The sequence below is a fragment of the Anabrus simplex genome, chromosome 1 (genome assembly GCF_040414725.1).
Source record: "Anabrus simplex isolate iqAnaSimp1 chromosome 1, ASM4041472v1, whole genome shotgun sequence".
NCBI lineage: Eukaryota > Metazoa > Arthropoda > Insecta > Orthoptera > Tettigoniidae > Anabrus > Anabrus simplex.
The window spans coordinates 441,847,578-441,875,291 of NC_090265.1; the positions used below are offsets into that span (position 1 = coordinate 441,847,578).

The window sequence follows — 27,714 nt, forward strand, 5'->3', positions numbered from 1 at the left end:
AAATCACAGCTGGATATCTGCTACGTAGACATTTCGAAAGCTTTCGATTCTTTTGACCATACTCTGTTGCTCCATAAACTCTCCGAACGATTTAATATACATGGCAGTCTACTGACCCTTCTTGCTGGCTTCCTACATAACCGTTGGCAGAGAGTGGTAATATCAGGCACTTCATCCTCATGGTTACCAGTCACCTCCGGTGTCCCACAAGGCAGTACTCTTGGCCCCTTGCTGTTTTCTTTGTTTATGGACGATCTGCCGTCCGAACTCAACAAAACAGCGAATACCCTACTCTTTGCTGATGACTGCAAGATATTTAGGGAGATCAGGAATCCAGCAGATGCAGCTCTGCTACAGTCATCGCTTAATGCCCTCTCGAACTGGTGCCGTACTTGGAAACTTATCCCCAATCCACAAAAATGCAGCCACATGACCATAACACTGCGTAAATCTTCTCTACCGACATCATATTACCTACTCGACAAGCCCATCACCGTGGTTACGCAACAGCGTGACCTAGGTGTAATATTCGATACAAAATTACAATTTAAGACCCATATAGAAACATATACAACCAAGGCTATGAAATTACTAGGCATTCTCTATCGCTTCACAGAAATTTCTGACCCCGTTGCTCTTCGCCACTTCTTCCTCATGATCGTTCAACCTCTCTTAAACTACTGCTCTCCGATTTGGACAACAGCCGCCCCCTCCAATACCAAGCAGTTAGACAGAGCAGTGTCCTTCTTTGCTGCAATTGTAAGGAACAGAAACCCCAAGCTCAGAAATCTGTCTACGCAGCAGATATTAATGGCAATTAATGTGTCACCGCTGCACATCAGGCGACAGGTAGCTGACCTGAGTTTCCTCCACGAGATCTTAAATGGACATTACCGCTCGGAACATCTTGTTTCTCTCTTCTCTCTCCGCGTTCCTTCCCGCTCCACCAGAACCAAAGACCTTCTCCACATTCCCCACACTCAGCACTCAATACTTCAACGATCTTTCCTAATCCGCCTCCCAACACTCTTTAACAATATTAATAGGAGACAAGAGCTTGATATAGCATCAAATAAAAGTGTATTCGAGAGGTGTGTAAACAGTATCTTAAAGATAAGTTGATGTGAAGGGATTATACCGCCATCTTGACCCACGACGACTTGGCTATGAACATGGACATTCTCATGGTTTTCGATTTGGACAGTTATTAGTAGAATGTGTACCTGATCTTGTTATATTTTGTTATGTTTGTTATATTTTATTATGAAAGTTTACGTTTGTTAAATAGTCTGTTGACAGTGCAAGTGAAATTTGCTCAGTGTAGCTGTATCTTGTGCTTCGTGAATAAATAAATAAATAAATAAATAAATAAATAAAGTTAACAGACATAACTGCACTTACTGGTATACTGAGAAGAACAACTAAATTAACCTGGTGTGAATGTCTGGGGGGGGGCAATATCATCATTTGGTGTACTTGGACCATATTTTGTTGATGGAACAGTGATAGGGGATAAGTATTTGGATATGCTTCAGAATTACGTGGTACCAGGACTTATGACGTGTTCTGAAAACTTTCAAGAAATTTACTTTCAACACAATGGGGTACCACAATATTATGCCACTGCGGCCCGTGATTATTTTAACAAAACTTTCCAAAGAAAAGTGATTGATCGAAGGGCAGATATTGACATGCCTCCACGTTCACCAGACGGAAATCATGTCCGTATTTTTGGATTTGGAAAAAGCTTATGATACAGTTAAGAGAAAACGTATGGGAATGCTTACTGAAAAGGAATGTACCAAAATCATTAATTAATAAGATAAAAATGTTGTATCATGACAGTAAAAGCAGTATACAAGTGGGGAGAGGTGACTCTGAAACATTTTATACAAAAAAAGGTCTCAAGCAAGGAAGTACACTGTCACCATTATTGTTTATTATATTGATGGATGAAATCATAAAACGTGTAAAGCAGATTATCAGTAGTGATGAAGTGAATGCTTGGTATTTGCAGATGATGTGGTGATTTGGGGAAAGGGAGAAAAGAAAGTACAAAGGAGACTAGACGTTTGGAATGAAATTTTGAAAGAGTTTGGAATGGTAATTAGTAAAAGGAAAACTGCAGTCATGCTCTGTGGAAAAGGGAAGCCAAGTGAACATAGATGGAGAACGGTTAGAAAATGTAAAACAGTTTACATAAGTGGGTAGCATTATTAATGGAAGTACAGTAATGAAATCAACCCTGAAATTAATAACAGACTGAGTAAAGGTACAACATTTTATCGTCAAGTAAGAGAGCTTTTATGGGATGACAAAGTAACCAAGGGAACAAAATTAACATTATATAAACAGCATTTCATACCAATTGTAACATACGGACTAGAAAGACTGGAAACTAATAAGAGACAAGATAGTAAGATCCAAGCAGTAGAAATGAAATTTTTAAGAACATCGGTTAAAAAAACAAGAAGAGATAGAATTCAAAATATTAAAATCAGAGAAGAGCTAAATATAGAACCGTTACTACAGAACATACAGAAAGCAAGACTGAGATGGTTCAGACATGTAAAAAGAATGGGAAAGGAACGGGTAGCAAGAAGGGAATTGGAAAGACAAGTTAAGGGAAGGAGACCAGTTGGAAGACCGAGAAAAAGGTGGATGGATCAGATTTGGAAGGACATTAGAGAAGCTCGATTGGAAGTGGCAGAAGTAATGGAGCAGGAAAAGTGGAAGGACAGAAAGGAGTGGAGGAGGCTTGTTAACCACACCTGGGCGACTGGAGTGGGACAATGATGATGATGATGATTATGCCTTTTATCATAATTTGGATCCACCTTATTCAATACATAAAAACTGTTGTTTAGATGAAATTACAACATATATTTCAATCAGAACTAGTTTCGATGCCCCTCTGCGTCATCATCAGCTGATATAGGTTCTTGGAAAATTTGGCAATCACATAAGTTTATCTACGTCAAATTGAATACAACTTAAAACCGTATTTACAACTTAAAACTGTGTTACGATTGTACTGTCTCAAAGTCCATATTTTCTACAAGTCCGAGACTTGCGAGTCTTCAACCATAAATTGATGAAAAGATATGCAAACGGTTTGCACACTTATAAAATAACGTGGATTTAAAAGAACAACAACTTAAAAATAAAATAGTCTTGAAGAAACATTACCTTAATTTACCACACTTCTTAAAACGTGACGTAGAATCGTATTAAAATAATTCAATAAAAACTTCAGAGTTGCTTTAATGGAGCAATCCTAGTGAGGTGGAAACAAGCAATCGGTTCTTTACGATGTTAACAAGTACAACATTCCCAGTTCAATACGGACCTCAAAAGATCGCTGTCCATGCGAAGCACAATGAAGCCTAGCAAGCATGTTATTTTATAAGTGAGCAAACCGGTTTGCATATGTTTTCATCAATTTATGGTTTAAGACTCGCAAGTCTCGGACTTGTAGAAAATATGGACTTTGAGACAGTATAATCGTAACACAGTATTAAGTTGTTAATATGGTTTTAAATTGTATTCAATTTGACGTAGATAAACTTACGTGATTGCCAATTTTTCCAAGAACCTATATCAGCTGATGATGACGCAGAGGGGCGTCGAAACTAGTTCTGATTGAAATATATGTTGTAAATTCATCTAAACAACAGTTTTTATGTATTGAATAAGGTGGATCCAAATTATAATAAAAGTTGTAATCTTGGTTCAATACGGACAAACAATGAAATTTATTAATTTAACTAGATGACAATGCCGTCATCAAGGATTCTATTTATTCTAAAAAGCCTCGGACCATTGTTGAAATAAAAAACTACATACACGACGCATTTCATGATTTGGACAGTGATACCACACTATGCCATAAGAGTATGTAACAGTATTCCAAAAAAGACTTGAAAGATGTATTCAGGCCGACAGAAAACAGTTTGAACATAAAATATAATCATAACCATTGTTTGTGTTTGTATTGAAACAAGAATTCAATCTTTTGTTTAAATCAGTGCCCAGTGTCTTTTGCGCCACCCTGTATAATGACAGTATATTTGTTTCTCTTTGGGACCATAGCAGTTTGATCATGATACTTTTACGGTCTTCGGACACACTGAGGTGCCAGAATTTTTTCCCTCAGGAGTTCTTTAACCTGCCAGTAAATCTACTGACACGATATCTTCACGGATATTCTCAGGTGAATTGTTGCACTCAAGGCATATGATGGAACATTTCGAACCACTTTTCTTTAAATATCCCAAAAAACAGACAGATTTGTAATAATTTTTCATTTTTTTTCAAAAACATTTCATTAGTAGGGGAAGTTCATTTTTTCCAATCCATCATGTAATGTTGTATGTTCCTAATTTTAAGAGAAAATGTTTTCAGCTTCCACCAAAATAGGGGTCCTGACCTATACAAAATAAATAAATAATACGAACACCAATGAATCTCCGTTCCCCATTTTTCTCCTTTTTGGCAAGACTTGAAAAAAAAAAATAGGTTCTGTAATACTTAAATCATGTTTCAACTGCCTTGTACTATTATTGCACGTATGTATTTTCTTGGTTTATATTCAAACTCTCCATCATTAACTTGGAAAAATTTCTGTTTCCAAGGTTGAAAGTACCCCCCCTCTCTTCGTCTTATGTCACTTTTAGGAAGACGAAGTTGGTCGGAGACTTTCAGGTGCTGAAAAGATGAAGTCCACATTTTTGCGAGGTTTCCTCAAAATTCTGGGCAGTTGCAGGGAGAAATTTCGGTGCGAAGTTAACCCAAAAATGTTAATTTGCAGAACTACCATGAAATTTTACACGTAAAATTCCCTACTGCCTGGACTATTCAAACCTGACAATATGTAGCCTATATTCAGTAATATTTTTATTTATCTTCATTTTTGACTTCCTTTATTTATTATTTTAAGTTCCCAGAAAGAGCGAACATCAACTTTATAACTCCTGAATACCAGATTTAAATCTATTGAAACTATTCTGTGATACGTGGAATATGAAGCACTATGTTCTCCATGGAATTTCTGTATTTGCCACCATTGCCTTCATTGTTTATTTGCACAGGAAGTTTGGGTGGAAGGTAGCTTCTAACACTCTTTGATCTTCCACTACAGCTTTCTTGGCATTTTAATGAGCTAATATGTTTAATGATCGCTTCAGTGATTTCCTTATCTTGGATGTGTGCTTGAGATCCTTCTCTCCACACGAGCTTCGCCGTGAATTAATAAGTATTTAGCCATAGATGTCTATGCCCTAGCAGCATAATACTGCTAAAAGAAACAGCACATACATGTACCTCTTTTCCAACTGCCTTACAGAGTGTAACTTCTTGGAAAAATTGAAACACTAAATCTGGATAATGTAATAAAATATTAATTTGAAATACATATCAATAACGAAATTGGGCGCCACCTGCAAACGATTTACAGGAATAATTGACTCTGTAGAGCATGAATGAACTCCTTCTCCCAAGGTCATCAGGCTGACAAGGCTCCAAACTTTTTCATTATCTTACCTGTTACTTTTTAACCCTGAAAATAAATTTGGGTAGCATGCCAGGTTTTCCCTTATTCCACCAACAAAAGATTTGCTACTGGTGTAACTACTAGAATTTACTCCCGAAACAAAATAAAATAAAATGAAACAAAAGAAAACAAACCACATCAATAGTCATCACGTGATGAGACCAATATAAACATCCACAAACAACATCTACAAGCTTTACACTACAACTATACATAGCTCTGATAATTTCCTACGGATAAGAAGACTGTCCATTCTTAACCTTATCTTGCATTAGCACAATAGCATAGTAAGAGAATTATCATTATTATTATTATTATTATTATTACAACTTCCCCCATGTGGAGGCTGCCACAAGGACAAAGTATGTCGACTACACAGTATTTTGTCTTCTAAGTTACTGTTGACTTTGCTAGTGTGCCAGTTAGAAGATTAACCAAAAGGCTCAGGAATAGATTTGCAATACGGTTCTTCAGATGTTATATAGATGATTGCGGAGTATGGTCACCGAACCTCGTATTGCGGCGATAGCGATGTCGTGAAGTCGTGTCCGGCTGAGACCGGGAGAATCCCATAGCTGTACAAGAAATTTAAGGATTGTGTTCCGAGCTCCGATAATGAGTCCATGGAAGGAAATATTTTCTAGTTACACAGCCCATCACATATTTTTAACAGTGACCAAAACGGCTTTAATTTGGAAATGTACACCGGCAGAAAGTTAGCGCGCTGAGGAAACAGTCGATTATCACGGTGGTCCAAATGATTCCCTCTACTACACACAGCTACACGATTATGCCTACCGTGTCAGCAGAAGGTGAGCTACTCTCCCCATTGCTAATAGTTTTAAAGGAAACAAATGGTGGTTTTGGTTCCTTTGTTGAGAAAAGAATATTTTCACACGAAAATATTAATGTCGTGTGCACCACGTCTGCAAAGATGGGCAAAGCAGAAGTTCAGAGCTGGTATAATTACATTTATCTTGAAACCAAGTTTACGCGATGGACAAAATATTTTATTGTTAGATTCTTTCTCTGGCCACAATGCACTTGTTCATGTCACGGAAGTAGAAGTTATGACGATTCCATCCGGCGCTACAGCAGTTTGTCAGCCACATGACGTGTATCACATTGTGCTGCAGCCGCTGCGCTAAGTCTATGGCCGTTGACGGATCCGGTATTGAACTGAGAAACTTAGTCCATTTAACATCTTCAGGGCAATTATTGTCACAGTTCTACCTAATCAGGCAACAACACAAGTTTTACATTTTGCTACAACCACCAAGCTTCAGAAGACGGCGTATTATTATTTATAACATAAATAACGAAACACAACGAGTTTTATAGGCATAAGATTTTAAAAGTATTATACCTGTGGAATGAACATTTTAATACTATAAATTTGAATTTAGATCTATACTGTTTAACTCTAATATTGTATTTGAACTTGGAGTTCAATCGCAACAAACTGATATACAGAGCATAAAAAGTATTAAGTATTACTAAATAATGGAATCCAACTCATCTTGAGATGAGATTTTTCACTTATGATTTTTAATGTTTTGACCCATAAGTTGTTAACTTGTAGTAACCTGGGGTAATTTTTAACTTCAATTTAACACAAGATATTAAGGAGTTACTTGTATGAATATGTTGTATATTTTATGTGTATTGCCAAGTTTCACTTTCCTGTCATGCAGCTGATTATGGCGCCATAATTAGCTCTGAAACTAGTTCTGCAATTAAAGATATATCGTAAAACATCTGACAACATTGTTTTTGTATTGAAAAAGGTGTAACCTGTAAGATTTTATAAGTAATCGTAATCTCAGTTCAATACGGGTAAATCAAGATGAAGTTTCTTATGTTAAATGGAAAACGTATACACGACGAATGTATTCCTGGTTGCGACTTATGAATACCGGCATCGTGCTGCACCACCATAACACCATCTTAAAGTTGCAATCACTGTTACATTTCCAGCTACCGGGCGAGTTGGCCGTGCGGTTAGGAGCGTGCAGCTGTGAACTTGCATCCAGGAGAGAGTGGGTTCGAACCCCACTGTCGGCAGCCCTGAAGATGGTTTTCTGTGGTTTCCTATTTTCACAGCAGGCAAATGCTGGGGCTGCACCTTATTCAAAGCCACGGCCGCTTCCTTCCCATTCCTAGGCATTTCCTATCCCATCGTTGCCAGAAGACCTATCTGTGTCGGTGCAACGTAAAACAAAATAGCAAAAAAAAAAAAAAAAAAAACCCATTTCCAGCTGACATCTCGATTCAAAAACACGTGGAAGTACTTGTGGTACCGCAGTGGGTACCTTGATCATCATCCTGGACAATATGAAAGCATACGTCCCGTGATAAAAGTATGGTGTCTGTTGTTAACTGTGTTTTGTTTCAGTTTTCTTTTCACTATTTATTAATGTTTTGAATGGACCAAAGATTGTTTTTGTTTGCTATCAGTTATTGATGGGGAGTTTGCCCGATGTAATGTACACAGAGTCATTTATTGTGTTGCATTGTAATTTTCTGTCGTACCAGTTCGTACAATAGCCATTTAAATTTTTACTATGCAACTGCCATTGTACCCAGAAGACTGTAGTGTGATACTTTAATATCGGTACTTGTTGAATACATAGACCTTCATTAGCTATAACGCATAAGTACTGGTAAAGTAAGACTACAGGTCTGCCTGTGATTACTGTATATCTACTGCATATATAAAAGCAAATCTTTTGTATTTTTCAAGGCTTTTCTTACTACATCAAACTTTACTACATTCCATGTCATACTCGTATCAAAGTTGTCTATGCATTAAATTGATTTATATTCGACAACCATTGCTGCAATTGAAATGTGTTGTGTCTGTCACTGCAAAACATAAATAAATCGTTCAGTACGAGCACAAATAAAAACATTCTACCTGTATTCCTTATACAGAGTACACCATATAGTAAATACCAGTAGTTTCAAACTCAGAGTTTATAATTGCTGTTGTCCGCAATTTCGTTTCGTTATGACACAACTGATAGCGTACACAAAATGGGAGGAGGGACATAAAAAGAAGGTCTGGACCTGTAACCAGGTTTTGATATCCTGAGGTACTGCATCTCATTACATTCATTGAGATCCTCTACCTGGGCACATAATTTCTTTAAATCAAAAGATATTTAACGTTGTTTAAAGGTGGGTGATTTAATTTAATTAATTTCATATATATGCCCACTCTAAAAGACGCTACCGACCACTTTAAGGCGTTTTAGGTAAGGGTTATTCTGCCCGAAGGCAGGTCCGAACCTGAGCCGGAGTTTACGTGCGGTAGGGTGGCCAGTTCCTTTCCGCTCCTCCATTCCCTTACCCCCAACCAACAGCGCGAGGCTACCCATCCAACTCCTGACCACGCCCAATGTTGCTTAACTTCAGAGATCTCACGGGATCCAGTGTTTCAACACGGCTACGGCCGTTGGCTAAGGAGTTTTCGAAGTAAATAATAATTTAAGCGTAGGTCGAACACCGTACCCATCCCATGTTTGACCACGCCCGATGGTGCTTAACTTGGGGTTGTACCCACGAATGTGACAATTCACCGGAATTAGCAGGAATGTAAATATAAAATTTGAATTAAATATGGTATATTAGTTTAGGTTATTTATTATCATTATGTGTGAAACGGAACGTTATTTAAAGGATTTCAATAATTGTAGTATGAAAAGAAACAAAGTATAGCACCAGTCCCGTTCAACAGCTAAGCAGCCGGCAAGCGCGAGCAGAAGGGAAACGTACGGCGGCGAACCGGTTGGAGGGGGGGAGGGGAGGAGGTGCAGAGGTGTGTCTCCAGGCAGGCAGTGTGCCAGCTTAGCATTGGCCAGCAGGTATTCATTGCTGATCGCACGGAACTTGAAATGTCGCACGTTTAGGCCCGTTAGTTAACGCCCTAATGCATGTCGGCACCCAAAATTTATGCCGACATCTTTTTTACGTGTACTTGCCCCTCTTTGTATAGTAAGTGAGGCTTTCACGGCCAGCACTACAAATCATGTCAGTATTTTCCGGGCTTGTAGGCCATGGTCCAAGAGCAAGTGATTGTCCCAACATTTCACCGAAGACTGTGTTCAGCATTGTCAAGGGTTGCAAGTGATTCATTTCATTTTTAGACCGTATTGAAATTCAATATATTAAAATTTACAATTAATTTACCGTATTGTCAAGGGTTCAGACTGACTTCGATAGCAGCGTGCTACAAGCGACCGACAAGCCCGGAAAATACTGACATGATTTGCCCCTCTTTGTCTTTTTGAATTCTCCTCCATGTCCCTTCCTGTAGTACCAGAATGAAGACCTTCCTCCATATTCCTTGTCACAACAGTAATTTTTCGGGATGTGATTCCAAATTTGTTTTTGAAGTCGTACAACCAGCCTGAGGACGCTTTAAAGTCATGGATCCCTGAGAGAGGGCACTTTGCATTGCCCACTCTTTGATTGTGATGTCATGGATGGTGGACGTACGGCACTCCGCGTCAAATTTTTCCTTGCAATCCATCGCAATAAGACCACATTTGTCTCGGAGAGAGGCACTACTTGTTTCCAGGCGGAGAACTGTGTCACACTATGCAAACAATGGAATTTCTTCTGCCCAGTTGCAAATTTCAGATTTTTCCGTTTTCCACTCCTCCAGTAGTTGACTGCTCCTGTTTCATACTGTAAACCTGCAGTGTACGTCGAATTGGCACCGTCTTGGCTTTGTCCTGGTTCTGGCTCACTATATTCAATATCCTTTACCTCCGACTGATCAGGCCTGAAGTCAAAGAATAATACTAGATTATAAATTCCACCTATTCAGTACGTAAGAGATTTTAATTTAAATTTAAGAAATAGATTGTAACATATTAGGTACAGGGACATGTTTTGCCCATAATGAGAGCATCATCAGCCTAAAAATATCATACCGGAAAGAACTCTTTACTGAATAGGTGGAATTTATAATCTAGTATTATTCTTTGACTTTAAGTACATTTCAATACAGACCATAACATGAAATTTACAACATGTAATGATCAGACCTGTACGTCAAACTTTTAACGTCCTCCAAATAGAGTGTGTCACCTTTAAGATAGTAACTTATAAGCTCTGAAAAACAAAATGAAATAATTATAATACATGTTGTTATATGTATATTTATTGACAGAAACAACGGAGAACACAAATGTTTGTTTTAAAAAAAACCGAGAGAGTTATCGGTATCAACATATCAGACAGTCCAGTGCTGAAAACTAAAACCTAAAATTTCACATCCAGTGCAAAAGACCACGCTTCAATCTACGTTATTACGGCCTACGTCACGCAGTGTGACATCACCCCGTGAGCATCAAAACTTATTTGAAAACAGTTCACTGCTTAACACTCACCCTCAATCATGTCGTAAAGCTGCAGTTCCCGAAAGTTCAACAGATATTCTTCACCGTGACTTCCGTGATTTGCTCGAAGATGAAAAATAAGTTTTGACACTCTCAACGACATTGTGCTTCAGGAATTGTCGCAAACATTTTCATAAACATTTCAGAAAATGTAAACTGACTAATACAATGTGGAAATTACAAAGGAGAGCTATGAGGTAGGCTGATAGAGTACACAAAGTGTAGCACCGGTTCTGTTCGACAGCTAAGCAGGCGGGCAGGCGCGGGGAGAAGGGAAGCGTGCGGTGGCAAAGTAGGAGGAGGGGTGGAGGTGCAGAGGTGTGTCTCCAGGCAGACAGTGTGCTTAAGCATTGGCCAGCAGGTATTCATCACTGTTCGCACGGAACTTGAAATGTCCCAACTTCTAGGCCCCTTAGTTAACGCCCTAATGAATGTTGGCACCCAAAACTGATGCTGACATCTTTTTTACGTGTACTTCAATGTGTTTTCCAAGTTTCATCGTGAGCGGCGACTTAACCATTGCCGATGTTCCTTTGTTAGTGTTTTCCATACCCTGTTTCTACTCACACTTATCAAACACCTTTTCTATATATACAGAGGTCATCAGAAGATCCTTCCCACATTCAGAATGGCACTATTGTAGCTGCCTTACAGCAAATATAAGGTCTATTGTTGACCTCCCAGGTCGGAAGCTCTCTGTTGTATGTCCGGCGCTCCCTTCTCGCTCCGCCAGCCAGCTACACGCGCGCCAAGTGTCATTCTTCTAGCCTCGACGCGCAGCCCTCAGTGCGCGTGCCTGAACCATCGTGTGTGTACTATAAAGAGGAACTCCCAGCCTGTCCAGATGCCCACTTGCCCCGGTGTCCAGCTCCAGAATACACCCTACGTCGAGCACGGAGACTACTCCTCTTGAAAATGTGCTTCGGCCAGGTGGACTGAATTTCTGGCAGTACGAGGTCTCACCTCTGGTCACCGCTCCTCTTATTCCGCTGCCCATATCCAGTCATACTATTACATACCGTTATGTTTCCCTAATTAATGCAAGCTCCCTTGGTTTCGCCAAGTAAGAATTCTTCCAACAGTGAACTTGCTTTTATGAACTCAGCAAGGAAGGACTTTCCAAAACATTTATGTCAGTACTTCTGATAGTTTTCGACTATCGACTTTTCATAGCACAAGGACTATCTTTTCGAGATAGTAGTGGATGTAAATACTACAAACCTGTATATAGTGTACAAAAGATAGACTCTTTCTCAAGATTTCTAATTCATTTTGCTTCAAGTTAAATTTCAGTTTTATTTGTGTAAATAGTGTATTTTGCATTTGAAGCGAATAATAAAGTTGTGTTTTGTAAATCTCAACCTTGGTTACAACACAACTCTATGGCGACGAGGTAAAAAAAAAAAAGGAACGCAACAAACACTCCAATTCATCGGCCCCAGTCACCAACTCTGTGGCGACAGGATAATAACTTGCAATTCATCCACTCCTTCACAACGAGGTACAGCAAACTCAGTGCCCTCCTACACTTAGACATTGGCGACGAAGTCAATCAGTGCTCAGTGTGTCGCCCACTCAACAGACATTCCACAGCTCTCTGTCGTGTGCTCCACCTGTGTGGCACGCTCCAGCGTGTTTGCTTGCTCTCTCTCTCACTCCCAGCATATACCGGTCAAGGTCGCGCCTACAACCAGTTCTGACACACAGCTCTCCTTGCTCTTTATTGCACGCATCTTGCAATGGCTACAGCTGAGCAACTCGCTACGGTATTCCAAGCCTTACAGCAGCAACAACAACAGTTTATGCAACAACAACAGGCAGCATTAATTCAGGCTATTCAAGCTATTTCTGTCTCTACACAGCCATCAGCTATTCCTCCGTTCTCTGCTTTTGATCCGGCTAAGGAAGAATGGTCAGTTTATTTAGCACGCTTACAACAGCATTTCATCTGCCATTCTGTCACGGATGATCAACGCCGCCGAACACTATGTCTTAGTTCGGTTGGCAATGCTACGTGTGAATTACTACGTAAATTAGGTCCAGAAGAAAACCTTTCTGAGGTACCATTCGCACAGCTCCTGGCCCGTCTCACTGAACATTATGCCAAAGCTCCTCACATAGTGGCTGCTCGCTATAAATTTTTTCAGAGCAGAAAGCAACCCCATCAGACACATACTGAATGGATAACTGAATTGCGTGGTCTAGCTAAACCCTGCCAGTTCATATGCTCCAAGGACGGTTGTGGTTCACCCTACACTGATTCTCTCATTCGGGACATGGTAATTTTACATACTCCTGAGGACAAGATACGTTTTGACGCTGTCAAGCAGAGTAACCCTTCTTTAGAAGACGTCCAGCGTATTGCTACGGTTTATGAGCTTACTACCAAGACTGCCGCAGCCATAGCTTCTCCACACGAAGTTGCTCAAGTCTCGACTCAGGCCCGCAAGTCCTCTGCTACAGTGAACCGTCCAGATAAGGCGCTCTCTACCAAGCATTCTCGCCAGGTTCCCTCTCGTAATGCTACAAGGAAGCCCAATTCTAAAAGCACCTCGAAACTCCTGCCTTCCTGCCGAGGCTGTTTCAAGCATCATGAACGTCGTGACTGTCGTTTTTTCAAAGCCACTTGTGAACGATGTAATAAACTTGGACACATTAAGACTGTATGTCGGAGTTCGCTCCGCCCTGCTAAGGCTCCTGCAGCACGCCCGAAGCATATACAGCCCCGCCAAGACATGGAAGTTGACCAGATCAATCTTATTCTTCCCACAAGGAATTCTCACAAGATCATCGTTCCTCTCTCATTCTCTACTCGATCTGTCGATTTTCAATTAGACACTGGATCACCTGTCTCTATTATTAATCTAGCTACCTACCATGACTTAGGTTCCCCTTCATGCTCTCCAGCTGACATCCAGCTTGTGACGTTTAACAGAAAGAAAATTGACATTAAAGGTCAAATCCAGCTTCAGGCTAGTTATAAAGGAATTCAGAAGGCCATTCCTCTTCTCGTAGTTAACAACTACACTGCATCCAACATTATGGGCATGGATCTATTTAACTTATTTGGTTTCCAGATACATGACAACATTAACGTTGTATCTACATTGCATCCTACTTCTGACGTTACCGATCTCCTAAAGCAGTTTCCTGAAGTCTTCGACTCTCAGCTCGGAACAGCAAAAGACTATACAGCTCACATACAGCTGAAATCCGGAGCTAAGCCTCGCTTCCTCAAAGCACGTCCAGTACCCCTAGCACTTCAAGACCCGGTCACAAAAGAATTAGAAAGATGGATACAAACTGGCATTGTGGTACCAGTTACTTCTAGTCAATGGGCTACTCCACTAGTGGTAATCAAGAAACCTGATGGTAATGTTCGACTTTGTGGCGATTTTCGATCTACAGTCAACGCACAACTCGACACAGATATCTTTCCTATTCCACGTCCAGAAGACTTATTCCGTCGTCTCGCTGGTGGACAATTCTTCTCTCGAGTTGATCTTAAAGAAGCATATCTCCAGCTACTTTTAGACGAAGACTCTAAGAAATTTCTAACACTCAACACTCCTCTCGGACTGCTCCAGCTCCAGCGGCTCCCATTCGGTGTTTCATCCTCAGCGGCTATTTTTCAGCGCTATTTAGCTCAACTCACTGCCTCCATTCCCGGTTGTGCTAACTACCTGGATGATATTATTGTTACTGGAAAAGATCATCAGGAACATCTAAACAATCTACGCCTCCTTCTCCAGAAATTGAAAGACAATGGCCTACGAGCGAATCTCGCTAAATGTACATTCTTTCAGCCTCAAGTTCACTACCTAGGACATATACTTGATAAGACTGGAATTCGCCCTAGTGCACAGAATGTCTCAGCTATCGTCAACATGCCACCACCTCAGAACCTCAAGCAGCTCCAGTCCTTCATAGGCAAAGCGAACTACTATAATAAGTTCATTCCCCGCTTCGCTACAGTGGCAGCTCCATTAAACGCTCTACGTAAAAAAGGTGTTAAATTTCAATGGACTCCGCAATGCCAACAGGCATGGAAAACCATCAACAACGCCTTAATTCAAGCTATACAACTCACTCATTTTCAGCCCGACAAGCTCATCACGCTAGCTACTGACGCTTCAGACTACGGTGTCGGTGCCGTTCTCTCCCAGAAGGATCGTCATGGACAGGAACGCCCCATCGCCTTCGCTTCGAAAACACTTAATGACCATCAACGTCGATACTCACAGATAGAGAAAGAAGCTTTAGCCATCATCTTTGGTATTCGCCGTTTCAATGAATATCTCTATGGCAACCATTTCCTGATCATTACTGATCATAAGCCTCTCGTACACTTATTCCATCCTGGTAATAAGATCCCTGAGAATTCCCTCAGAAAGCTTCAAAGATGGTCCATGTTCCTTTCTGATTATTCCTATCAGATTGTCTATCGAGCCACATCCCAGCATTGTAATGCTGATGCCCTCTCACGCTTACCAGTTGGTCCTGATACTGCCTTCGATTCTCAAGAATCTGAATGTCTTCAGTTGGACATAGAACTTGAAGATACTGTCTCCAGTTTTCCTATTGATGCTACCTGCATAGCTAAAGCTACGGATAAGGACAGTACACTTGCTACTGTGCGTACTTACATCCGCAACGGTTGGCCTCTTCAGAGCAATCTTCCCGCCCACCTTGCACCTTATCATCGTATGCAGCATCGTCTCACGACTCGTGCTGGAGTCGTACTCCTAGAAGCAGGCACCATCTTCCGAGTGGTTATCCCACTTAGCCTACAGAAACAAGTTCTCGAATTATTACACCAAAGCCATTGGGGTATATCCCGAACGAAGCAACTAGCACGTCAACACTGCTACTGGCCCGGTATTGATGCCACCATCGAAAAGCTCATCCGTCATTGTGAACAATGTCAACTGAATCAGAACGCCCCGTCTTCTGATCTAGCTTCATGGCCTCCTGCTACTACTCCATGGGAACGAGTTCACATTGATTTCGCAGGTCCTTTCCTCAATTCCATGTGGTTAATAGTCATCGATTCACTATCGCACTTTCCATATGTAGTGGATATGCATTCGACTACTACAACCGAAGCTACCATTCGTGCTCTACAGAAAATATTTACTACAGAAGGCTTACCTCAAGTACTCATTTCGGACAACGGACCTCAATTTACAGCTACTGCTTTTAAGAAATTTTGTACATATAATGGCATTCGTCATATCCTAGCACCGCCTTTTCACCCTCAATCTAATGGTGAAGCTGAACGCTTTGTACAAACATTTAAGAGAAGTATGAAACAAGCTGTCTCTTCCGGCTTAACTAAAGACCAAGCATTGCTCCAACTCTTAAGCAACTACAGAACTCTGCCCGGCGCTGATAATATCACTCCTGCACACAAGCTCCATGGACGACCTCACAGAACTTTACTTTCTCTGTTGCAGCCTCTTCCGGCCCAGTCTCAGACCTCACCAACGAAGTTCTCAGTCAACGACAAGGTCTACACCCGGACATTCAGGTCAAACCCACTCTGGATACCTGGAGTCATCTGCAGATCTTTGGGTCATCGTCTCTACGAAATACAGACTACGGAGAAACGTATCTGCCGCCATCAAGACCAGATACGTCTGCGCTACCGCCCATGTCCAGCTATTGATTCTATTGCTCAGCCAGATAAATCTATTGCTGAACGAGCTTTAGACCATTTAATAACCATGGGTTCCTTTCAGGACGAGACAGCGCCACTCCGCCCGGTCCCAGCTCCGGACAATCCAACAGAGACATCAGCAGCTCCGGCCCAGCATCGCAGCCGCCGCCAGCGCCGCCGCCGTTTCACGCCGTACCGGCGTATTTAGGAGGGGAGGGTGTTGTATGTCCGGCGCTCCCTTCTCGCTCCGCCAGCCAGCTACACGCGCGCCAAGTGTCATTCTTCTAGCCTCGACGCGCAGCCCTCAGTGCGCGTGCCTGAACCATCGTGTGTGTACTATAAAGAGGAACTCCCAGCCTGTCCAGATGCCCACTTGCCCCGGTGTCCAGCTCCAGAATACACCCTACGTCGAGCACGGAGGCTACTCCTCTTGAAAATGTGCTTCGGCCAGGTGGACTGAATTTCTGGCAGTACGAGGTCTCACCTCTGGTCACCGCTCCTCTTATTCCGCTGCCCATATCCAGTCATACTATTACATACCGTTATGTTTCCCTAATTAATGCAAGCTCCCTTGGTTTCGCCAAGTAAGAATTCTTCCAACAGTGAACTTGCTTTTATGAACTTGGCAAGGAAGGACTTTCCAAAACATTTATGTCAGTACTTCTGATAGTTTTCGACTATCGACTTTTCATAGCACAAGGACTATCTTTTCGAGATAGTAGTGGATGTAAATACTACAAACCTGTATATAGTGTACAAAAAATAGACTCTTTCTCAAGATTTCTAATTCATTTTGCTTCAAGTTAAATTTCTGTTTTATTTGTGTAAATAGTGTATTTTGCATTTGAAGCGAATAATAAAGTTGTGTTTTGTAAATCTCAACCTTGGTTACAACACTCTCCTCCCACTCTGTCCGTGATGCTATTCAAAAACTTTTGCACAGTGAGACATGAGCATGACTCACCTGCAATGTCTGCGCTCCTTAAAAATGGGTATGATTATCCCTTCTTCCAGTCTTCAGGGTCCTTCTCCCCTTTCACACTACTTTCACTAACTGACACAGCCACCTCTCCTGATACTTTCATCATTTCTGTGCTGGCCTCATCCAGACCCAGTACCTTCCCACCTTTCCACTTGTTCAGTACTTTTTCCACTTTCAACTATGATAGGTCCTTTACCATTTCTGTGCCACAACATACATGTTCAGTCGTGGCATCCTCACGGTGTTCATTTGGGTTTTACATCTTCAAAGCACTCCTTTCATAATTCCTTTCCATGCACCTCATATTCATTCTAATCCACGATTATGACATCATCCCACATACCTTTTTTCCCCCCTCTAATCATTCCATACAGCACTTTCTGGTAAAGGTTTGGTACCCTTCCTACAAAAGATAGGTTAGAGATTCAATATGGCACAGCTCGGATAACCTGACAATGCACTCAGAATGCTTGCAAACACTGGAACATAACACTTAGCCACTGAATGATTTTGTTCTTGCTGTGAGGACAGCATGCACTGCAGACAAAGATAAAGGAGCTTCTCGAACTGTTTCCATGATAGCAGATTGGCCTGGATACTCCTACAAAGTGGCAAACACAAAGGATAGGTTAGAGATCCACCAACATCGAATCAGACTGACAGCAACCAGCATGTCACGACAGTTCCAAACTTCGTTGTTTTCTTGGTTTCAACAAATGTGTCAGTCCTGCGGTCACACACAATGGGAATTCTATTGGAGACAATATGAATATTGCCTTCATCGCAGCCGGCTAATAACAACAAAGAAAATGGTTGCATTTCCTGGTTTTATTCTGTCTCACTTTTAATTCTAGAACAGTAAGTAAAAACACTTCTTGGGGCAGGTTGGTGGATCCTGGGCAAGAATAAAAGAATGATCTGTCCTTTCTACTACCTTAGGTATCATAAAACAATTTTCTATGATTCCAAACAACTGGGATGGGTACCAAAGCACCACTTCTCTTTTTATTAGCCTTGATGTCTTCTTCCATCATCAACCACTTTCTCCATTCCACTGCAACTAACTTCTTTGCTTCTTTTTTTCTGGCTTTTTAGTCTTCTCTTGCCTCTTCTGTCCTTTCTGAAACCACTACCTTAATGTCTTGTTCTTCATACCTACTGCTTCTTTTACCCTGTCATTCCACGATGGTGTTTTCCTTCCACCTTTTCCGACAGCTAGTCTTACCACAAACTTCCTCTGCAGCTGCTACCAATGTTTTTCTGAACTGTTCCCATTTTCCTGAACTCTTTTAGGTTCATCAACTGAAAGATTTTCTTTATTTTCTCCCACTTTCCCTCTTTTTACCTGCTCTTTGAGTTTCCATGCCCTTATTCATCTTTTCTGGTTTTCTGTTCACCTCCTCTCTATGGGTTCTCTTCAAGGCTTCCAAAGGAATTATCTTTTACATCGGTCATGAATCTTTCAGTTTCCCAATCAAAGAAGATGTAGGCCTAATCCATTATGGATTATTGTGACCTATCCCTGGTATATACCAAGTTATCTTATGTCTCTCACTCTTCTTACACCGTGGGTTTTTAATCTCTACACCATTTCTCTTTCAGAAACCCTGTAGCCTTTCTCCTTCTTGATAACTCGTTCTCCAGCCTTTGGCTCCCAGCAGGTTTCTGTATCCTTGCCAAGCCATGCCTATATGGGTATTTAAATCCCCCATGACCATGGTGTTCTGGTCACTTATCTGTCTTTGTAGCTCTTCCTCAACTAGCTCCTTGTCATGTGTTGTCAAATTCTACTTGTGGCACAAACACATGATGTATCATTCATTTCTTCTTCCTTTCACTGACAGCCTTCTTTTCAATATGTCCTATCATGCACCTGACTTCATCATTTAGACCTATTCTCATAACTACACCAACTCCATTTCGCCTTGCTTCTTCATTCCCCCCTTCAGTAGGCCTATAATTTGAAACCATTTCTCACTTCTATTCTACCTTCCTGTCTCCCAATGAAGATGTTTCCAAAATATTCCTTTATATGTTCAGGCCTAGCACTCCTTCACAATCTAAACTTAACCAAAATATTTCTCCCTCCACCCCATTTCTAAAAATACTAACTAGGTACACTTCAGAATGATTCCCACTCACCTGACAAGTGTTTCAAAATTATTTCCAAGTACTCCTATGATTTCATTTTGAATTCTATTATATGATTAGGTCTTAATTTTGTTTTTCATACTTCTCTCAAAACACAGAGGGCCGATTGCAGAAACAATGACTAATTTTAAGCCTTAGGCAACGTCGAACTAAACGACGTTTAAGTCATGTTCGATTTTCCGTTGCTTAAATGGTGTTCAGCCGGTGTTTAACAAGACATCGTTTATATTTCCATATCAGCTCCAAAACGGAAATAGAAGTGTCTTCGAAGCTACTCTTTGCCAGCTGGGACCAATGAAAACTCAACAATGCAGGCGCCAACTTTAATCAGCTGTTGTGTGTTGTGAAAATGACAAAGACGTTCAGAAAACTTTTCAAGCGAAGGAAAAATAGTATTTTCTGAAATTGTTAAAGTCATATGATGTTGTAGAATGTAAGGCATACAACAGCGATACAGTGCAGAAAAAGAAGGTAGCCTGGCAGAAGATTACAGAGGCTTTCAACAACAGTTTTCCTCAGAACCCCCACGTGACAGCAAGACTCTGTTGGATAAGTTCCAAGATAATTTTGCAGGTTGTATTTATTTCAGTGGGAATTAAGCTGTTTTATATAGGAAAACTAATCATGTTGAATCAAAATAAATGCAAAAACTGACTCAATAGGCATGCACTAAAATGTATTGGGGTATTTTCACAGAACTGTGGTGGAGGCTGAAGCTCCAGGCTCAAAACAACTTGGATGACAAAAGAAAAAATCCAAAACAACAGGAGGCGGGCCTCCACCAAGCCCCTTAAGTCCTCTAGAGGAGAATGTGCTGGTGGTGTTAGGCGATTCAGGCGAACCTCTCGAAAATCCATAATATGGTGAGGGAGAGCTCGCTTACGTACGTATAATGGATACTATTAAATAATCATTACTCTTGATGTAGGAAATGCATTGTAAATAAATTGCTTGACGAAGTATTATTTTCTCCGTATGAAAACAAATCCCTGCGGAAGGTGTTGCAGCTCAGCTGTCGCTGCTCAGCGAGCGTGAGGTGGAGAGAGGTTACCGTCCTGACGCCAAAGTTAAGGAGGTGGAAAAGGAGGACTTAATCGAATTCACAGGGGAGAGATCTTCACCTCAGACTCCAAGGTAAGTTGTGGTCAGAAATTTGAATTAATTTCTTTTCTCTATGGAATGTAACCTCAGTTCTTTTAGGAAAAAGTACAGTATAACCTCTAAACATGTTTTCGTGTACTTCCAGTGCCAAGTCCAGCAAAAGGGGACACGAGGAAGATGAAGAGGACAAGGCGGTGAAAATGATGCAGGAAATCCACAACAAACAGTTGCATGTGTTAGATTTACAAGAAAGGAAGGCACTGTTAGACATTTAATTGAACAGGAAATGAAAAAAAAAAAAGTTATTACTTGCCGGAGTGGTATAATTCAATTAATTGATAACCATGTTAAATAATAATTAATGAATAAATGACATATTTTCATTTCACTTGAGGTGATCTTATCTTAGCAAGATTTCTAGCAGGTGAAGTAGTTATCAATTATGAGCTGACGATATCTGTTTCCTATCACATCGTCACCTACTGGTTCAACAGGCACTTCATCATCTGGTAAGTCTGCCTCCAGGTCAAGTTCACTGCACTGCACAGCGAGGTTATGTAACACAGCAATCGCCACAATAATTTTCAGGGTTTTTTCGAACTTTCGTTCGCAGACCCTGTGCAAGACGGGGAAATCTTCTTTTCCACGAACCAAAAGTTCTTTCCACTACATTTCTGGCCAGGACATGAGCTTGATTATAACGAGTATCAGCTGCATTCCTTGGGTTCAGAACTGGAGTGAGTAAGTATTTCTTGCAAGCGTAGCCAGAATCTCCGACAAGATGTCCCCTAACATCTCCTCTTTCCAGGCGGTCATGGATAGTAGAATTTCGAAATATTCTGCCATCATGAGTTGAGCCACGCCAACAAGCAACAATACGCCTTATTCTCATCTTAGTGTCATATATCACCTGCAATGAAATAAAAACCGTTGTATGTAAGTAGGTTTCAAGTGCAGCAGCAGCAGCAGCAGTAGTAGTAGTAGTAGTAGTAGTAGTAGTAGTAGTAGTAGTAGTAGCTGGTTGTAAAGGAGTGATAACATGAACTCGTTACACCCTATTTATGTCCACTATTGTGCATGCCATATAATGAAGTGTAACATTAATAAGAGTATTGTCATTAGGATGAGTACAAATAACAGCCATTACAGAAAAATAAGTGCTGTTTTGCGTCAGTGTTATGTGCATTTACTTGGCAATTGATAGAATGGAATCCCTTCCGGTTGATGTGACAGCTCTCTGACGATTGGGACAAGTTATTCTGACACGAGTACAGTCAATGGCACCTATTATTCCGGGAAAGTTGTCCCTAGAAATAATAACAATTATCTTCCACAGTGTAAAAGGATAACACGTTTATGAGTTAACACATTACAGAGATGATCATTACATTCAATCCACAGAAAAAAGATTAGGCCTATTTACCTGGAAAGGACAGCGAAATCATTCCTGACAGCAGGTAGCTCATCGTTGTTAGGGAAGTTGATAAATCTTCTCCTCAGACTATTGATGGCACTTACAACACGATCCACTGTCCGGCACACAGTCGCTACGTTGACATTTATCGTATCACCGTTCATAGTATAAAATGCATTGGCTGCCAAGAATCGTAAGTCAGAAGGAGCTGCAGGATGACAGGTAATGGGCTACCTCTTGTGTCATGCTTGATTAATTCTTCCACGTCGCGCAACAACTCCCTTTGAAAAGCGAAATCGTGTTTTAAATTGTGCCTCCCCGTACATTCCAAAAGGATTGCTCCAATCTCATAGCAGGCAAAGTACAGGAGGCCGTCTGACTACCATTTCTCTCCCGAACCGTCTCAACCTACCGGCATAATTTACATGCTTCATAGTAAACAACCAACTACTGCGATTCGCTTCTATTTTGAGGTTAAACAGTGCTCTCAGCAGTGGTTAAACATGTCGTCTTGAACATCGACTTTAGACAGTGCCTAAGTGATAAATAACATCTCTGCAATACGGAAGCCATACTCAGACACTGTTTAACCATAGACATTGTCTAAACACCGTTTCTGCAATTTGCCCAGTATTTCTTGCTAAAAACTGCACACACACACACACAATCCACTCATGTTGCTTTTTTTTTTTTAAAGATACTAGTTTGTTTACCATTCTCTTTACTTTCTCAAGCATTATACAAGTTCAATTTTCATTGCCCACTCACTGAACTCTGTGATCTGATATATTGGTCCTATATTTATTTCAATATATTTATTTTCTATCTTAGGTAGATCGAAGCCTACATTAAATTTCCATGAACTCCAGAATCAACAAATAATACCCTTGAACATCTACATTATCCTATGTGGAAAGTTTCTTTTTTTTGCTAGTGGCTTTACGTCGCACCGACATAGATAGGTTACAACAACAATAATGGTGTTTTAATTTAGTCCACCTACTCAATACTTTTATTTTCACTTATAGTGGTTACATAAACAGACTAGCCTATCAGTTAAATGGAACATGTTTCGCCCTCAATTAAGGGAATCTTCAGCCTAAAAACAATCATCAAGAGTATAACTAATATTAAATGTGGAAGCTAAAAGTTTAGCCAGTTATTAAAATTCGGGAAAAAATGTGAAAAATGATACAATATATAAAGATGCTAATGGAAACAATGTCAATGGTTAAACTATAATCTTGTCAGAGACTAAAACTTCTCCCATTAAAATTCTAATTAAAACACCTTTATTGTTGTTGAACTGTAAATTTTCAATACGGACCAAAAATGAGATTTATGACATGTAATAGACAGGTCTTATGGCGACGATGGGTTAGGAAAGGGCTAGGAATAGAAAGGAAGCGGCCATGGCCTTAATTAAGGTACAGTCAATCAATCAATCAATCAATACTGATCTGCATTTAGGGCAGTCGCCCAGGTGGCAGATTCCCTATCTGTTGCTTTCCTAGCCTTTTCCTAAATGATTTCAAAGAAATTGGAAATTTATTGAACATCTCCCTTGGTAAGTTATTCCAATCCCAAACTCCCCTTCCTATAAATGAATATTTGCCCCAGTTTGTCCTCTTGAATTCCAACTTTATCTTCATATTGTGATCTTTCCTACTTTTATAAACGCCATTCAAACTTATTCGTCTACTAATGTCATTCCACGCCATCTCTCTGCTGTCAGCTCGGAACATACCACTTATTTTTGCAAGTAATCAACTTCATTTTCCGTAACAAAATGTAATCACTAAGTTTTACAATATATAAAATACTTCCACCGTTTTGATACTTTTTCTGCCTTTTGGCAAATTTATTTGTTAACAGTACATGTTTAGTTCCCTATTTAGGAACATCCTCAGCTGTTATTGTAGCTTAGGTGAATTGCTAAGATTTTAAACAAGTTAATTTGCAGTTAATTTTCCAGTTCTTGAATCAGGTAATCCTGGTGAGGGTCCAATACACTGGAACCATACTCTAGTTGGGGTCTTACCAGAGACTTATATGCACTCTCCTTTACATCCTTACTACAACCCCTAAACACCCTCATAACCATGTGCAGAGATCTGTACCCTTTATATACAATCCCATTTATGTGATTACCACAATGAAGATCTTTCCTTATATTAACACCTAGATACTTACAATGATCCCCAAAAGGAACTTTCACCCCATCAACGCAGTAATTAAAACTGAGAGGACTTTTCCTATTTGTGAAACTCACAACCTGACTTTTAACCCCATTTATCTACATACCATTGCCTGCTGTCCATCTCACAACATTTTCGAGGTCACGTTGCAGTTGCTCACAATCTTGTCACTTATTTATCACTCTATAGAGAATAACATCATCCGCAAAAAGCCTTACCTCCGATTCCACTCCTTTACTCATATCATTTATATATATAAGAAAATATAAAGGTCCGATAATACTGCCTTGAGAAATTCCCCTCTTAATTATTACAGGGTCAGATAAAGCTTCACCTACTCTAATTCTCTGAGATCTATTTTCTAGAAATATAGCAACCCATTCAGTCACTCTTTTGTCTAGTCCAATTGCACTCATTTTTGCCAGTAGTCTCCCATGATCCACCCTATCAAATGCTTTAGACAGGTCAATCGCGATACAGTCCATTTGACCTCCAGAATCCAAGATATCTGCTATATCTTGCTGGAATCCTACAAGTTGAGCTTCAGTGGAATAACCTTTCCTAAAACCGAATTGCCTTCTATCACAAACATGTCTAATATAATCAGAAAGAATGCCTTCCCAAAGCTTACATACAATGCATGTCAAACTTACTGGCCTGTAATTTTCAGCTTTATGTCTATCACCCTTTCCTTTATACACAGGGGCTACTATAGCAAGGAGCTATACCAGATGAATGGAGAGTTACAGCCCCAGCATTTGTCTGGTGTGAAAATGGGAAACCACGGAAAACCATCTTCAGGGCTGCCGACAGTGGGATTCAAACCCACTATTCCCAGATCCAAGCTTAGAGCCGCACGCCCCTAACCGCACAGCCAACTCGCCTGATCTATGTGGAAAGCAAATAAATCTTATCCACTGGGAAAGTTCTCATACTGTATATTTTTAAATGAGTTTTATATTATTATAAGCACACCTGGTGGCCATGATCAGTGTGGTCTGACACCATGGGTAGCCGGTACAAGTTTCGTTGGGTAAAAAGAAATGTCACCATCAGAATATCGGCTGCAAAGGTACAAGAGGTGGCGATATACAATTTAAAATCACTAGATTGTATGAAAAAAGCTTGGATTTAATTTCAAACCTCCTCTCAGTATTCATATGGAGTGACACTGTTGGCACCGAGCAATTCATCTTCTGCATAGGGACATAAAGCCTTGAACAAAACCCTTGGTGTCATTCGACAGGAGAAGACTATGTGCCGAAACACAGCAAAACAATCCTGAATAATAAAATAATTTTTTTTAGATCCAAAAAGTATTCTCAATGACAATTTGTATTTCTTACAGCCTCACACAAAAATTACTTAGATTTCTAGAACTAGTCAATATCTACCTAAATGTCCAGCCCGGGGGCCACACACGCGTAATGACTGTCTTTTGTTTACTCGCTCGTGGTCTACTCGGAAAGGATGTTCTCTAGCAGTGCTCAGTGCTGCCAACCTCTATACTTAGGAACTATGCTTGCTTCGATAGCTGGTGGTGGTGGTCATTAGATTCTTGCCGCGGACAAAACGACTGGTCTGGATGGTTAGGATTCTTGCCGTGGACAAGACCATTGGTCTGGACGGTTAGGATTCTTGCCGTAGGACAAGACCATTGGTGTGGACAGTTAGAAGCCACGAAGCAGCCCTAAGCCCCTAGTTTCGTGAGGAAACATTATTGGTCTGGATGGAAGACGATTGGTCTGGATGGTTAGGATTCTTACCATTGACAAGACCATTGGTCTGGACGGGTAGAAGCCGCGAAGCAGCCCTAGGCCTCTAGTTTAGTGAGGAAACACGATTGGTATGTATTGGGACCACAACAGCAGCACATTTACTTGCAGTTTTATTGTTTTGTGGTTGGTAATGCATTATGATTAAGTTTCTTCACGGGAAGATCACGTGCCATTTTACATTGGCCAATAGGAATACAACAAGCTACTTGAGAAATGAATATGGCGTGTAATAATCTTAATTAGGTTGTAAAAGTAAATGTACTTCTTGGGGCGGGATGTTGAGTTCCTGGGCATCGCAATGAACACACCTCTCCACTATCAGAAGTAGCTAAATAATACATGTAATCTCATGTCTTATTACCACAATGATAGAGGTGTCACTTATCAAATTCAAAACCCAGTAAAACACCCCTAAATTCTTCTCTCTAGCACAAATTTAGTGACAGCATACTGACATGATAATTGAATATAGTGTTCATTCCGGTGACTTCTAATCATTATACAGAATAATATGTTATCATAATAAAAATTTTGGAATTGATATTAGTTATTATGGTCTCCCACATTTACGTGATCCAGAATGCTAACCAACATTTCCTGCCTCGAACTGGATTCAGTGTAAGAGACTAATGCATCACAAGGGCTTAATAAACGAAATGCTATTACTGTACAAATTATAAATGATCTACCACCATTCAACTACTGCTGTTTCCGCGAAGGAATTACAATCATTACAACAAATATGATGAGATACTTACTCATGTCAATAAATATTTATGATTAAAAATGTTTCTTGGAGGTACTTCACCTGATATAGTTGCATCCGAGTCCGAATCATCGTTTCCAGCCATGATAGTTCAATTCCAATGTGATCTCTTCCACGTATGTATTCGAGGAGAAAAACCGAAAAGCCCACAGCCTACATTAGGACAGTTAAATATGACCAAAATAATAACATTACACTGTGACAACCGAAAGCCGCGCAGCACTTACAAAATCTGTAAACAGATGTTGTTTACCAACACAATGATCGTCGAAGAAATTCCCCAAAATATCCAAACATTCCCACCACTTACTGGGTGAAAAACAAAAAAGCGCAGCACAGCCGACTGGATCCCTCGCTGCGCTCCATCACCGCCGTCTGGATCATCATATACCGTCTCCTCTATGCGACCCATTTTCCGACTACGCTGCGATAAAATTTCTCCGGTAGATGGCAGACATAGAAGCAAAATGTTCTAAAATTCTTCTAATGACGACAGCGTATAAAACACTATGCAGTATGGTCATATGTTCACTGAAGCTCGTAAATTACATCAGTAACATTAAATATCGGCAACATTCCCTGTATGAAGTCGCAGTTGGCCTTTCCATGCACAATTTAAAAATTTCCCTGGACGAAGGCTTGGAGTGGTAACGTACTTTTTGTGTTCTTGTCAACGCAATATCAAATTATAGAGGTCTTACGTACT

The 27,714-nt window shown here is 40.4% G+C and overlaps 1 protein-coding gene across 1 annotated transcript in view; it reads right to left on the reverse strand.

Moving 5' to 3' along the window:
• Positions 1 to 27,181, reverse strand: part of LOC136867114 (E3 ubiquitin-protein ligase rfwd3.L) — a 66,645-nt gene extending 39,464 nt beyond the window's left edge. Inside the window, exon 1 of the mRNA XM_067144221.2 lies at positions 27,051 to 27,181. Within this exon, the coding sequence (XP_067000322.1) occupies positions 27,051 to 27,093 (43 nt within the window). The 5' untranslated portion in view covers positions 27,094 to 27,181. The remainder of the gene's footprint in view (positions 1 to 27,050) is intronic.
• Positions 27,182 to 27,714: the final 533 nt, after the last annotated feature.